Below are 16,028 nucleotides of genomic sequence, written 5' to 3' on the forward strand. Positions count from 1 at the left end.
GCATGGGGTAAAAGTAACCTGGGTAAACTACGGATATAGTCGGTGTTAGGGTTGAGTGAGATAAAATCAACTTTTTCATCCATATGAGGGAAATTTTCTTATGTGATGAGAACCAAGAACTATTCTGAGTTGCTGTAAAATAGTGCTCTCTCTTGTCTTGTCATGTCATTAAGTCGCAACTCTGTGCTTCGAAAATAATCGCGACTGTGTGTATGATGAGAACAAATGGATGTGTTTAGGCTTTTATTTTGATTTTTTTTCAATTTCTGTGTCAAATTCAATTTGGCCATTTATTGTTTTAATATTTTCAGGAAGAGAACGTTGTAAGTCAGGGTGAGGACTTTCCTGCTATCTCAATGCTTGCAGCTAAAATTTGCTATTAATATTTTTATTCACAAGCTGGTTAGAAGTAACTTATGTTCATAGATGAACATTCTTTTGCATCAAATTATTAGTTCCTTTGTTGAGGCTTAATTGATGTCTTATGGATCACCTTATTATCCTTTTGGTGGGAAAACCTTTACTTCAAATATCATTGAATTTAGGCAACTCCCCACTGATATAAATTGATATAAATTCCTAACTTGAGACTTCTGGACAGCCTTCCATAGAAATACATAAATTCTTGTGCAGATTTTGCCTTTGTTTTATTAGCTATTTGTATATTCCCTTAAATTACTTGTTACTTTATGCAAATTATTATATTGCTTCCATATTAAAGTGTTTAGTGATTTTCTTTTTAAAGCATTGGTGACTTTGGGATGAATTTGTTATTTTAGGAAATTAATTGTGAACATATTGTGTTCCACTCAGCTCTTCAGCAAACGACCTTGCCATCAACAGCGGCTGTGGCAGGGCGTGTCCAGATTGTGGAACCTCAAGTAGCCGGGGAATGGAACTCGGACACCAGCAGTAAGTATTTCGACTTGCAGACGTGAAAGATCCAAAAAGAAAACAATTTCAAATATTGTATAATTATCATAAGGACAGTGAAAAAATCGTCTACTTCATTTTATTTTATTTATGGACAATTTACTATACTGCATTTTTAAGATTATGTGCGATATGTGGTCTAATGGTATGACACTCGCTTTCGGATCGGAAGGTCCTGTGTTCGAGCCTCGCTCAGCGCATAGTTGAGTCCTTGGAGAAGGCTCTTTACTCACATTCTCTCACCGTACTCAGGTGTAAAATGAATACCTTGCCTGGAAGGCATCATGTCCCGTCCTACATGTTAAGTGTTGCTGTTGACCATGGACCCCTTGAAAGTGCTTTGAGCACGTTTAGTGGATATTGCGCTATATAAATGCTCAATTATTATATATTAAAAATTACAAATGGTGATTATATTGTTACCGGTGCAGACCTGCCTGCTCCTACGCAAATTTAGTAGAAATACGAATTTTTGGGTCCTTATAGACAATTATATAAAGATCTTTAATTCAATAAATTTCTTTAAAATGAAGTTTTGTCACCAGAGCTGGTATATTTAAGGAGTTTAATGCATTAATTTAATGTATTTAAACACAAGTTGGTCATTTGTAATGGTAGTTATGATGTCTGCTTTTTTTTTTTATTACCCCTGAAAACTACGAATTTTTCCAATTCCAGTTAGGCAGGTCTGCCTGGTGACGTTTTGCTCTATAACCTAAACTTAATTGTTAAAAATGAATAAAAACTAGAGCATTTATATAGCGCAATGTCCAATAAATGTGCTCAAAGGGGCTCTGACCAACAGCAACACGTAACATGTAGAACGAGACATGACGCCTATTAGGCAATATTATAATTTTTCAGACAGAGACAATGCTGTTAAGGGCTGGGTACTCGTTTTGCACCTGAGTACGGTGAGAGAATGTGAATAAAGAATCTTTTCTAAGGACTCAACTATGCGCCGATCGAGCCTCGAACCCAGGACCTTCTGATCCAAAAGCGAGTGTCACACCACAAGACTGCATAATAGCCGCACAATAAATATGAATGACATTGCAGGACAGAAATTTTTCAACATAATTGCCCAACAAAGTGAGTTTTTTTTTACAATGATATAGACAAGACCAACTATCAGTGCTGGGTAAATCCAGGAATTAGAAAACCCTCAAGACACCATCTGGATTTTATATCAGTTTGCAGACCTGCCTAGCATTACGAAAAATTAGTAGAAATGCAAATTTTTGGCTCCAGATACAGATCTGCATAGGTCTCTTTGACTCAATAAATTTTATTGAAAACGAAAGTTTAGCTCCTTAGAACAAAAAATCAGGACTTTTAGAGCATTTTTGGACCATGCTGAGAGCAAATTGTTTATTTGTAAAGCTATTTAAAGTGACTGTTTCTTTTTTTCCCTTGGAAACTACGAATTTTTGAAATTTCAAGTAGGCAGCTCTGAGTTTGTTTTCTTTCAAGACCACCGGGTTAATCAGTCCTTCTAAAAAAAGATATCATTGATTTGGATAAATATTTTTTTCAGACATGGAAAGCAGGTCAACAGAAGAGCCTGTTGAAGCCATTGTGTCCCCAAACATGGGAGAGACAACTCAAGTGGTCAATCCAACGCCTGCAGCGACATCCCAGGTAACCCCTGTGTCCGTCCAGTCTGCCTCGGCCGCCATGGCATCCGAGGGTCAGCACACTCTCGGCGTGGCTCTGGGAAAAAGGACCAGGGAAGATGAAACGTAAGAATTGGTTGATAAAAAGTTTGATCTTAACCCTCATCTTACCAACTGTAGGAAAATCGTCACATTCTTTAGGATGCAAACAACTTTTCTCTTATTCAAATTTGTTTTACAAATCACAAAATTTGGAGGAAAATCTTTGCTATATTTACAAGAAGTTAATGTTGTTTTGTAAAACTTGTGTTTGCTCAACTAAATTATGTCTAGTATTGTCCTCATTGCGTTTAAATTTGAGTGTAAAAATTCAATTTGTGAATTGGATCGGATTGACATTTCAGTAAAAATCTTGAAAATGGTCGATGAGGTGAGAGTTAATTTACTTTTCTTATGCGGCTATGTGGTCTTGTGGTATGACACTTGCTTTCGGATTGGAAGGTCCTGGATTCGAGCCTCGCTCGGCGCATAGTTGGGTCCTATTGAAAGGCTCTTTACTCACATTATCTCACCGTAATCAGGTGTAAAATGAGTACCTGGCTGTTAACATGTCATGTCCCATTCTACATGGTACATGTTGCTGTTGGTCATTGACCCCTTGTAATGCGCTTTGAGCACATTTAGTGGATATTACGTGATATAAAAGCTCAATTAAAAAAAAAAAATGTTTTCTCTATAATTGAGACAATTTAGTATTTCCATTGCAGAGTAGAGCCATGGAGGTCCATAGAGCTGAAGTTAATCCAGATTTCTGTAGCATCAAACATGAATGTTAATTAGTATTCTTTGGAAGGGAATTTTGTTTTATTGCAAAGCACTTTCCACCAGATCTAATAGACCCAGCTATGGCTGTGGAACGGATAAGGGAGAGCTGTGTACATATAATGCCTTTTATAAGAGCATTTTGTCATAGTTGCTAATCAATGGGTCCATTTTAAGGTATGTTCAAGATTAACACATTGACACACAAGTGAAATTCAATGTTTATGCTGTCATAGTTGCTAATCAATGGGTCTATTTTAAGGTGTGTTCAAGATTAACACCTTGACACACAAGTGGAATTCAATGTTTGTGCTGTCATAGTTGCTAATCAATGGGTCTATTTTAAGGTGTGTTCAAGATTAAAACATTGACACACAAGTGAAATTCAATGTTTGTGGAATTCAATGTTCTCATTTTTTAAGATGAAAAAAATCCTGCCATTGGTGAAAATGAATTCACTTGACACTTAAAATTTTATTTTGTGCAAATCCAGAATTTATATATTTTCAATTTCTTTGACTCATAAAAGGATATTCACCGTGTTTTACAGGTTTGGACAAGATGAAGGAGATTCTAAGAGATCAAGAATGACTAGTCAGGTATGTTTGTTGACACGTTGTTGTCTTTGCCAATGTGTGTACATGTAGAATTGTTTAAAGTCCAAATGTTTTCTGGCAAACTCATCTTTTGGTGTTTTGAAATTACGAAAATCAGGAATTTATTTTATTTACAAAGTCTTTTACTCATAGACAGTGTCCTTACACTGTATTGGTAAAAAACAATTCATGAGTAACTTTAGAAAGAGGTAGTAGTATTATTGTTCCCAAAATAAAAGCTTCCACCTCCTTTACAGTCACTTCTGTCACCACGTCGTCTTCATAACCACTGTCACCTCAATAGCATCATCAGCACCACTGCATTGTCTCTTACCACCAAAACAGCCACAACAACATCATCAACCCCTCCACGACAGCATCATCATCATGACTGTGTTCATTACCATCGTCACATCATCATCATGATCTTTATCATTACTATTGCCACCATTACCACCACCAAATCACTGATGTTATGTTTACATATGTCATCATTCTAAATATTTATTAGATTTAATTCATTTACTGAAATTCTTTTTTCAGCATCAAGATTCCTCTGTAGTGTCTGAAATTCCTGTGAGACCTATTTTGTGTTATCTCTATCAAATAAAAGGTTGTTATCCTTCTTGTTTCCAGGAACAGCACGCCATACCTACAATCAATGTCATAGACGAGAACCAGCAGGTGATCACCCAAATACAACCTCACATGGCGTCATCTGGGTCAGGGTCAATGTCTGCCAGGACTGGGGTTGCCACGCCCACCACAGCCACAATGTCTCGGTCCTTCAATGTGGAGACAGGACAGCAACAAGATCTTAGGGTAAACTACTACTTCTCCTCCTCCTCCTCCTACTCTTCCTCATCCTCCTCCTCCTGCTCCTCCTCCTCCTCTTTTTCTTTGTGTTCTTTTTGTTATTGTTGTTGTTGTTGTTGTTGTTGTTCTTCTTCTTCTTCTTCTTCTTCTTCTTCTTCTTCTTCTTCTTCTTCTCTTCTTCTTCTTCTTTTCTTTTTTCTTTCTTCTTTTTTTTTCTTCTTTTTTTTCTTCTTCTTCATCTTCTTCATTCTTCTTCTTTTCTTCTTCTTCTTCTTCTTCTTCTTCTTCTTCTTCTTCTTCTTCTTCTTCTTCTTCTTCTTCTTCTTCTTCTTCTTCTTCTTCTTCTTCTTCTTCTTCTTCTTCTTCTTCTTCTTCTTCTGACCTGACCAATTCAGACCGAGAATTACTGGCAATGTTACGTGTATTCAAATGAAATATAAAAATTACATTAGAGAAAAGTTTGTGGTTCTCGTCATATTCTTTGTTCAAATCTTCTCCCTCTAGGATGAAGACAACCAAGCATACAGAGCAAGTGACGAAAGTTCTCACCCAATGGTAAGCATCCCACTTGTCTTCAATTATAAGTGATATGTCTGGGTGGGGTTCCTACCTCCCATAGTTGGCAGGGAGGTACTTGCTGTGTCTTCAATCCCCTCTTATCTGTTTTCCAATAGCCTTTTGTCTTTGTCTTGGAGTGAGATTGCTTGGTTTTGTCCTGACCTTGGTCGGAGTCCTTGGCCAGTCAAATGTATAGTTATTGCCTTAGGAGCTTATATTTTTTTCCTTGTAAATCATCTCTCTGTTATGTACTGTATTATGTTTTATTTACATGTTATATTTGATTTGTTAACATTTGAGTGTATTCCTCTTAGTGGGGACATGTGCTTGTGTCTGGATGAGACTTTTAGGTGATCTCAAACTAAGTACTTTGATGGTGTGCTCTTGGAATCTACAGCTGTTTCCTATTTGAACAAATTCCCCTTTGTCTTACATTTTCTTGGGTGCTTTAATTGAATTCTATAACTTTTTACTATCCCATTTCTTCCTTTTTACTGGCGCCGATATGACCTTAATGTGTTGCAAGCGCCGTAAAACCCTCAAAAACAAACAAACAATAAGTGATATGTGATATATTGATACATTATTCACAGAGATCTATATATTGTTAATTTCATTGTAACGACCACCTCTTATAGTAATCAAACAATGTTGAAATTTGACTATAAATTGAGCTTTTGTTAACAACGCCACTACCACACGATCTCATTCATCTGTAGTGCTTCATTCATCCTGTTTGTTGATAAAGGGGAAACCCCGAAATGCCCATTCTATCTGTTTTCGTTATTAAATTGAAGCTTACATTCAATTACACATTGTTATTTATGTTTTATTGTGTTCTCAGCAGAGTGAAAAAGGCCAAAGGAGTGGGGATGATGTCATAATGGTTTTAAGTGATGAGGATGACAATGAGGTAAAATAGATTGAGATACTTTTATAATGATAAACAAATATAATTTATAGAGCACAATCTCCACCTTTTTTTTTTCTGACTCCCCTGTCCACCCAGCAGTGAATGGGTAGCTGAGTCCGTTAGATTTGGCGGAAAGTACTTCGCGAAAGACTGGCGTCCTTTCCAAAGGATGGCAAGCAATAGCTAATGTCGGTTTCACGCTATAGAAACCGGGATAAACTCCGGCTCCAAGGGCCCAATGGCTCTGAAGGACTACGGTGGGTCTCTATAGCTCAGTCGGTAGAGCACTCGCTTCACACACAAAGGGACCAAGAATCTCCATCTAACGAGTTCAATGGCGCTTTACAAGACATAAGTGATATGAGAATTGAAAGGAAATATAAAGATAAATTTTAAAGTATTTTGGGAAAGTTCATCTAAAATATTCTGTCTTTAGCCTAGTCTTGAAGCACTCAATAGTATGAACGCTTCTGGTAAAGACCGAGAGAGAATTCCAGATTGATGGTGCTGCAAAGTAAATTTACGTGATTCTTGTTGATATGTACTTTGAAAACTTCATGTCTTGTCCTACATGTTGAGTGTTGCTGTGGCTAGGGATCCCTTGTAAAGTGTTTTGAGCACATTTATTGGATGTTGCGCTATATAATAGGCTGTATAAAAACAACAAAGAGCTGAGTTCCTTCTGTCAGGAAATTAAAATTTTACCTTAAATAACAGCCACTGTTTCCACAGATTAATAAACCATTCTCTTGTTATTTTTTTCTATAATCATTGTCAGGAAATTAAAATTTTACCTTAAATAACAGCCACTGTTTCCACAGATTAATAAACCATTCTCTTGTTATTTTTTTCTAACAGGCTCACAAGGAAGACAACCTTGAGGAAGTGGAGGAAGAAGAATACGAGGATGATGATGATGAAGACGATGACGATGATGAAGATGAAGATGAAGAGATTGTAGAGGGTGATGATAATGATGATGTTGTTATTATAGGTCAGTGACTGTTTTGCCATTTATATGATATAATTTCTTTTTTTATGTTTAATAAGAGCTGTGGAATTTTAATTCTCACCCAAACTCCTTCCCATCCCATCCTCCTGGGTGGGTTTCCTGACCTCTCATAGTGGACAAGGAGGCACTTACTATGTCTTCTATCCCCTGTATCTGTTTTCCAACATGCTTTCTGTCTTTGTCTTGGAATGAGACTTGGTTTTGTCCTGGCCCTGGCTGAATACCCTAGCTGGGAAGGAAACAGTCGAGTGTATAGTTAGAGTTTTGGGAAATTATATTTTTTCCCTTGTAATTCATCTCTCTGTTACGCACTGTATTATTTTTTATTTTATATATATAAATATATATATATATGATTTGTAAACATTTGAGTGTGTCCCTCTTAGTGGGGATATGTGCATGTTTCAGGATGAGACATTTAGGTGATCTCAAACTAAGTACACTGATGGTAGTATGCTCTTGGAATCTACATCTGTTCCCTATTTGAACCAATTCCCCTTTGTCTTACTTTTTCTTGGGTGCTTTAATTGTAATTCTAGAACTTTTTATTATCCCATTTTGTTCCTTTTTAGTGGCGCTGATATAATGTATTGCAAGCGCTGTAAAACCCTTAAAAACATTAAAAAAAAAAAAACAAACCCTCCCATCCTTCCCTTTGCTCATAGGATTATAAAATTATCTATTTTTTCCATACATCAGAGAAGTTATTCTTTCTATTCCTTAGGTGCCTTTTCGTGATTTTATTTTCAGAATAATTTAATTTCTCGTGTCTTTTATGCTAAATGTTTCCAAAAGTCTTTTGTCAGAGGCTTTTTTCTTAACGAGGGTCCTGATAGCTCAGTTAGTAGAGCACTCCCTTCATAACCAAAGGGACTGGGATGGATCCCAGGTGCATGTGAGACTATTATCTGAATCCCTTATCCAATGATCCCAATGATTGGATAGCTGCTTCTGTAAGTCCTGGCAGAAAGCACTTTGCAGTGTCCTATCGAAAAGGAAGCAAGCAATTGTGATTGTCAAGTTTCATTCTATAAAAACTGTGATAAATTCTGGCTCCTTGGGCCTAATGGCTCTGAAGGACTGCTTTTTCATTAATGTATCAGAATCATTCTTCAATTAACCTAGATTATTTTTTTTTTTAATGTGATTATCGATTTATCTTTTTCTTTTCCAGACATAGATGAGCACCAGCAGCAACAACAACAACAACAACAACAACTCCAACAACAACAAGGAACTGTAGAACCCATGGCAAAGGAAAGTATGCCACAACGTCCTCCCCCTGCTGTCCTTCAACCCCACACAGAAAGACTTCCGTCTGTTGGACGGTCACAACAGTTCCCACCATTCATGATCGGGGTAAATACCATACATGCCGAATCTTAGGAATTTTTCGTAATTTTACGAGTATTAGACTAAATTTTATGGCCAAATACTAAATTTTATGGAAAATAACGAATTTTTAATTCTTAGTAATACTTAATAATAATAATAATAATGATAAGAACAACAACAACTACTACTACTATTACTACTACTACTACTACTACTACTACTGTTATAATAATAATAATAATAATAATGATACTACTACTACTACTACTACTACTACTACTACTACACTACTACTACTACTACTACTACTACTACTACTACTACTACTACTACTACTACTACTACTACTACTACTACTACCACTACTACTACTACTACACTACTATTACTACTATAATAATGATAATAATAATAATATTGTGGTTGTTCATACATAATTTCAGAAATTACGAATTTCCTTGTCAAATTACTAAAAATTGACATAAAAATGACTAAATTGGAAGTTTTCCATTTGGCATGTCTGAAATACTCACTAGATTGGATCACTGTATTCGTTTTTCCCTTTCACTGCCCGACTGTGGAATAGCCTCCCAGCTGAAGTGGCTGAAAACGGTTGCCAATATGTTTTCATGCGGTTGCTAGAGCTCACATCGTGATTTTTAAATCTATTTTTTTTATTAGTATTATGCACTTTAATAAGTTTACAATGTAATTTCCTACAAACTGTGGAGTGATCCTCGACAATATTGGAGGTTTTCACATGAAGAAGAAGAAGAACTCATTAGATTGGAAAGAAAGAGTTTGAAATATTAGCTGACATAAAATTTACCGAATGAAATATCTTATTATATTGTCCTTGATACAGAAAGGTTTTCATAACTGGATCACTTAAAAATAGATAATTTTGATTATAATTTATTTTAATCTTAACCAAGCTTATTGAAAATCAGACAGTTGTATGAAAATGTTGTCAATTTTACATCATTATTATTTCTACTAAATATTGTTAGAATGATTCCTTTGTTTCACGGAATCTATCTCGGTTTATAAATCTTTGCACGATGGGTTCCTGCTATATATTAACCATTTTTTAAACATAAATGCTCCAACAAGAACCTCATCTCATTAGAAACTCTTAAACCTTGGGCTTTGCACCCTCATCTCATTAAAAACTCTCAAACCTGGTACTTGTGAAGTCCCAGGTTTGAGCATTTTTGCCAAGATGAGGGTCATTTTAACTAATCCATATTCGAAGGATGAGCTTTCTGGCTAAAATTTTAAATACATGTTTTTCCAGAATATGCATATCTGTATTGTCAGTTTTAGATACTTTGGTCTAAATTAAAAATTAATCGATGTCAAAATGGGGGGGGGGGGGGGGAAGTAATGTTATTCTTGTCAATCCATATCTGTTTGAATGTACATGTTGCTGCTCGAGGCTCGAAGAAATAAATATGTGAAATTGAATGAACTCCACTTCCACATTATCTCATTCATCTGTAGTGTTTTATTCATCCTGTTTTGTTGATAAAGGGGAAACCCGAAACATTTATATGATCTGTTTTTGTAATTAGATTGAAGCTTACATTCAATTTTACATTGTCAATCCAAACGTATCTGTTTGACAATTCTACAGGCAGGGGCAAGTGTACTAGAGGATGATGACTGTACAGTTCCAAGCACACCTACCCTTTCCCATCCCAGGAGGGCAGATGGCTTTGCTGAGGCATTAAAGTAGGTTTGGATTGGATTTTAAAAAAATAAAAATTATTATATTATTGCAACAATAATATTAATAATAAAAATAATAATAATAATAATATTGATAACAAAATAATAATAACAATAATAAAAAAATAATAATAATAATAATAATAATAATAATAATAAATAATAATAAAAATAATAACAATAATAATAATAATATATAATAATATTGATAATAATAATAATAATATTAATAATATTGATAATATAATAATAATAATAATAATAATATTGATAATAATAATTAATAATAATAATAATAATAATAATAATAATAATAATAATAGACTCTTATAGAGTGCACTGTATCCTCAACTATGAGGCTCTTGGCGCTTTACATCAACACAAAACAATATAGAAAGTACATGACATCAAAAAAGAAATGTTTTCAAGGATTTCTTGAATACAGACAATGATTTGGATTCCCGGATGGTCTGTGGAATGGTGTTCCAATCATTTTTTGATTTGTTTGGAAAATGTTCTAAAGTACATGGAATCCCACTGGCTTTATTATCCTCATAGATGTGGTATAGAAAAATTAAATAAAGAATTTAGTCATGAATAGCTTTGTTGTAGTAGTAGTAGTAGAGACGCTTGGATAAGTTACAAATTGCAGACCAGGGAGGGGGGGGGAGGACCTTTCATGTATCACATATTATCATACAATATATCATACTAAATTATGATGTCATAACAAATTAAATGAATAAAAATGAAATGAATATGAACACTTCCAAGAACTCTCCATGCTCAATATGCCACTATGCTTCATTGATTCTACCAGTAAACCACGCAGAACCAAATTCTCATTTTATACTGTACTAGTCACCTGTTAGATGTCTGCTTACTTGATTATCAATCTTACAATATCCCCCACTGTCTATTGCCAAGTATTTATTATTCACATCTGGGCCAAATGAGGTATTGTGTGTAAAAGTGCCTTAGCCAAGGACATAACACGAGGGCCAGAATTTTTGCAATAAGTGCCACACATCCGGTCATGAAATTTTACCTTATATCTATTATTTTATCGATGTTTATTAATTCATATCATCTTCAATATCTACCATTTCCTTTCTCTATGGTTGACCAGTTCACCGGCTGTTTCACGTCAGTTTTTGTTTTGTGGAGACGGAGCTAACAATCCAGACTTGGCACAGCTGGAGTCACAGAGAGGTGAGACCTGGGAATGTTCTGTAATTATTTGACTGACTACTTTCTGTTGTAAGATTTTTTAAAGATTTAATGTTAAGGAGACAAAGATTAGAGGGAGTTGGAAATGGAAATATCCTGTATTACCTGCCTTAACTTTATATCAAGTCGATTAAATACACCTTTTGTGCGGCTATGTGGTCTAGTGGTATGACACTCGCTTTCGGATCAGAAGGTCCTGGGTTCGAGCCTCACGCTCGGCGCATAGTTGAGTCCTTGGAAAAGGCTCTTTACTCACATTCTCTCACCGTACTCAGGTGTAAAATGATTACCTGGCCGTTAACAGCGTTGTCTTTGATCGAAAAATTGTAATATCGCCTAACAGGCGTCATGTCCCGTCCTATGTGTTAAATGTTGCTGTTGACCACAGACCCCTTGTAAAGCGCTTTGAGCACATTTAGTGGATATTGCGCTATATAAAGCTCAATTTTTAAATTTTTTTAACATTTTTTTTGGGTATAATTTTCATCAAGCCAAGAGTTGTCAGGTTCTATCAATTTTTTTGAATTTTTGTTTGAGGCTATGTGGTCTTATGGTATGACATTCGCCTTCAGATCAGAAGGTTCTCGATTCTGAACAGTGCATGGTTGAGTTTCTCAGAAAACAGATCTTTACTCACATTCTTTCATCGTAGTTAGGTGTAAAATGAGTACCCACCCGTTAACAGCGTTGTCTTTGTGTGTGGGTCTGAATTCATATGTCTGTTTTGCTCAAGAAATACATGTCACTCAGTGAATAAGATTTAGATAAATGTTGAAGGCTAGAATGCACTACATAAATGCTTTTTTTTTCAATGATTGCCAAAATTCTAATTTGAATAGATTTTTGTTGTTAAATTGAATTCGTATCACTTTTCCATCAAACTTGTCTTACTGTAATATGTTTTGTTTTATATCACTGTAAAGTGCTTAGAGCCTGTGACAATGGGGTATAGCGCTATATAAATGCCATTTATTATTATTATTATTATTAATGAGATATAACTAATTCAAGTACTGAGCCACAGATTTGTAATATGAAATATCTTTAATGTCCTGTCCAATATTTGACCCATTCTCTCCAGCTCTGGGAATGGACGACACTCGTATGGATTTGTCTCAATTTGATGAAGGAGCATCAACCTCCAAACTCTCCTCTCAAGCAGCTGGTAAGAATTGACGTTAGATTTTGTCAAACAACCGATTTGCTATGACTTGTCATGGAGACTTTTACCAAGTCCTGGGTGTGAGACCTTTATACAAGTTTTGAAAGGGGGGAGGGTATCATCTTAAAGTAACTTTTCAGGCCTTAATGACAAGTTGTGTTTTTTTTATATATATATATTTTTTTTTTTTTTTAAAGGTATGACAGTGCGATTTAATTACTTTTGTTCACAATGTAGTTTTGTTTGTTTTTGTTTGTGAGACTAAATGGCCTTGTTTTATGATACTCACCTTCGGAAGGTCCCCGGTTCGAGGCCTGCTCTGAACTTTGACTGCTTCTTTTTTTAAATCTCATTTGTTGATTTAAAAAAAAAAATTGTTTGTATTTGTCCTTTACTATGTTTACTGTTTTGTTGTTTTCAGTGAGTGATGAATCATCCATGGGTATTCTAGAAGTAGGGTCTATGGTGGAACCTCCAGACATTTTCTTGGCAGAGAGAGGTAGTGGAGCCACTCAGGAGGAGGAGGGAGAGGAAGTCTTGTTGGAAGGAGATGGAGACCCATCGGAACAGGAGGAAGAAGGTGTGGAGGAAGGAACGGACTACGAAGAGCACGGAGAATCAGGTTGGTTTATAATTTGGACAAATTTGATTGGGGCGTTGAGATTGATATTCAACATTCTCAGTCTTAGTCGCCAATTGGAAATGAATGAATTTTTAGTTGGTTTGTAAGCATTATGATAACTGATTAAAGCTAGAACACCCAGTATCATGATGGAGACAAGACTCGAACGTTAAGGCTTTGTTTATATATTTATTGCAGAAATAATTTGCGTTGAATTTAGTGTAAATTTACTTAGTTAAGTGCAAATCCTTATTGTTGGGGGTGAGGTGTCTGTGTGGTTGAGCTCCGCTTTAGGCACTTCATTTTTTTTTCCTTTGGCAAGATTATTAACCCACAATTTGCTCACTTTGGACAACATGGGTAATTAATTCCTGCTGATATCCAATGTTTGATGCTAACGATGCTGTTTGGGCATAATTTAAATTCTGATAGTTCCAATGTTGTTAATTTGCAAATTTAGAATGAATTTGTCATTGTTTTTTTTAAGTGATACTTTTCTTGTGTCTCATCTTATTGTTCGTAAATTGTTTATTCTGCTTCACTTAGGAGGTGAGACTCAAGGGGACGGTTCTAAACCAGACACTTCAAGGGAGTCTTTGGAATCAAAGGGCGATAAAACAGATGGTGGTGGTAAGTTTAGTGATTCTCTGCAACATTAGTTTTCATTTTTTAAAGATTAATGATAAACAAAGGTAGAAAGATGTGAATACATTTCATGTCATGATGTCTTATGATATCAAACTTGTGTAGTAAATAATTGTTGCCAAATTTGTCTTTCAGCCAAACCACCGATAAAGAAGATTGTGTGGGACAGTCCTCAAGCGTCATCCTCTGCCTCTTCCTCAAATGTTGTCCCTCAGGCGGTCCCAACACCAACCGCTACTGGAGGCCAGCCAATACAAAGGAGGGCCCAGGGTTTGAGGAGAGGAGGCCCGACCAGAGGAAGGGGCCAATACTGGAGTCAAGGTCAGGCCAGGGGAGGACAGTTTACTCAGCGAGGACGAGGCGGATTTAGAGGATTTTGATGTTGTTGAAGAATTTTGTCGATCCTTACAGATGTGGGGGACAGTTTACTCAGTGAGGACGAGGCGGATTTAGAAGAATTTGATGTTGTTGAAGAATTTTGTAGATCGTTACAGATGTGGAGGACAGTTTACTCAGCGAGGACGAGGCGGATTTAGAGGTTTTTGATTTGTTGAAGAATTTTGTAGATCCTTACAGATGTGGAGGACAGTTTACTCAGCGAGGACCAGGAGGATTTAGAAGAATTTGATGTTGTAGATCCTTACAGATCTGCCTACTTCTATGAAAAATTAGTAGAATTATCAATTTTTCATTGAATTTGTCGGAGATGAGAGTGGTTGAATTGGTTGGATCATGAATACCTGGCATGTTTAATCGGATTTGGGATTCACGACTGTTGTATTTCATATATTTTGTTAAATATTAATTGTAGATGTTGATTAATAACTTTATTTGTGCCACCGTCAGTCAAAATAGATTTATTAAGTACCGTAATCTTATTGTCCAAAAATATGTGACTGATTTTGTCCTAACAAGTATGGGGTATTATATGTAGTAGCTGGATGCAATATTTAATGACAAATTAGGGAATAGGCTCTTGTGTAAGATGAAAGTCTGATAAGGTGTGTGTGAAACCGTGCCAGACAAAACAGAAGGAAAAATACAAGAAAAAAAAAATCATCCGAAAAGGTCAGCCTGCAGACAGATATAATCAAGGACAGCAAACTTTATAGAATGGTATTTTGGGTTTGCTTCAAATTTATTCAACTTTGTCATAGAAAATAATTGAGAATTTAAAAGTAGAAATATAGACAAAATGTCTAGAAATAGAAATGTTTGAGAGAGCAATATCTAGCTATGAATAGCAGTGATAAGGAAATGACAGAAATATTAGTTTTGATGTCATCTTTAGTTGAGAATTTTTCCTACAACACTTCAAAGTACGTTGCTACATCAATTGAAATCTCTAAAATAAATTCTAATCTTCTTTTTTTTTTTTATATGTAAGTATTTGGGGGAGGGGGGGTATCCATTTTTGTTCTCTCTCTTTTTTTTTTTGTTTAATTGATAAGGAAATTATCAGGTGTTCATTTTATTTCATGTTGTCACCATTTTGCATTTCGTTGCAATACACTCAATATAAGAATATGAAAAATAAAGATGCTTTTTTTCTATGACTTGAGTTTTTTCGTTGTTTTTTTTGTGGGGAAAATCTTGTGCTTGTTTGTCTACTACTTCCTTTCCTCTTCTCTGATTAAGTTGTATATTCTTCATTAGTCTATATATTCACTATGTCTTCTATTCCCTATACCATTTGTCCTTGACATATTTGAATCTGTGGCTTTAACGTCCGTTGTGTTGAAGTAGAGCCATCTTGTTTTACCTAGTTTTTGATTTTAAGGTTGGAAAGGTGGGTTATGTTTTTGACAGAACTGCCTTACTAGCCAGGTCCTTTGACCTCCCATGATGGGCTGGAGGTCACTTGCTGTGTCTTCTATTCCCCTTATATCTGTTTTCTGAGTTGCTTTCTGCCTGTTTTGGAATGGGATTACTTCGTTTTGTCCTGTTCTTGGCTTGGAGGGAAACAGTCAAATGTTTAGTTATAGATTTTGGGAGATATTTTATTTCCTTGTAAATCGTCTCTCTTTTGTGTACTGT

At 35.6% G+C, this 16,028-nt stretch overlaps 1 protein-coding gene across 1 annotated transcript in view; it reads left to right on the top strand.

Annotated features, from left to right (window-relative positions):
- The window catches only part of LOC144963297 (nucleoprotein TPR-like), a 75,706-nt gene extending 60,159 nt beyond the window's left edge, over positions 1-15,547 (top strand). Inside the window, exons 47-60 of the mRNA XM_078897199.1 lie at positions 814-912; positions 2,471-2,675; positions 3,922-3,970; positions 4,604-4,789; positions 5,288-5,338; positions 6,186-6,254; positions 7,113-7,248; positions 8,441-8,625; positions 10,238-10,335; positions 11,462-11,544; positions 12,644-12,727; positions 13,146-13,346; positions 13,893-13,976; positions 14,127-15,547. Of these exons, the coding sequence (XP_078753325.1) occupies positions 814-912; positions 2,471-2,675; positions 3,922-3,970; positions 4,604-4,789; positions 5,288-5,338; positions 6,186-6,254; positions 7,113-7,248; positions 8,441-8,625; positions 10,238-10,335; positions 11,462-11,544; positions 12,644-12,727; positions 13,146-13,346; positions 13,893-13,976; positions 14,127-14,371 (1,775 nt within the window). The 3' untranslated portion in view covers positions 14,372-15,547. The remainder of the gene's footprint in view (positions 1-813; positions 913-2,470; positions 2,676-3,921; positions 3,971-4,603; positions 4,790-5,287; positions 5,339-6,185; positions 6,255-7,112; positions 7,249-8,440; positions 8,626-10,237; positions 10,336-11,461; positions 11,545-12,643; positions 12,728-13,145; positions 13,347-13,892; positions 13,977-14,126) is intronic.
- The last annotated feature ends 481 nt before the right edge of the window (positions 15,548-16,028 follow it).

Source organism: Berghia stephanieae, chromosome 1 (genome assembly GCF_034508935.2).
Source record: "Berghia stephanieae isolate SIO BIC M18660-M18661 chromosome 1, UCSD_Bste_1.3, whole genome shotgun sequence".
In the NCBI taxonomy this organism is placed as follows: Eukaryota; Metazoa; Mollusca; class Gastropoda; order Nudibranchia; family Aeolidiidae; genus Berghia; species Berghia stephanieae.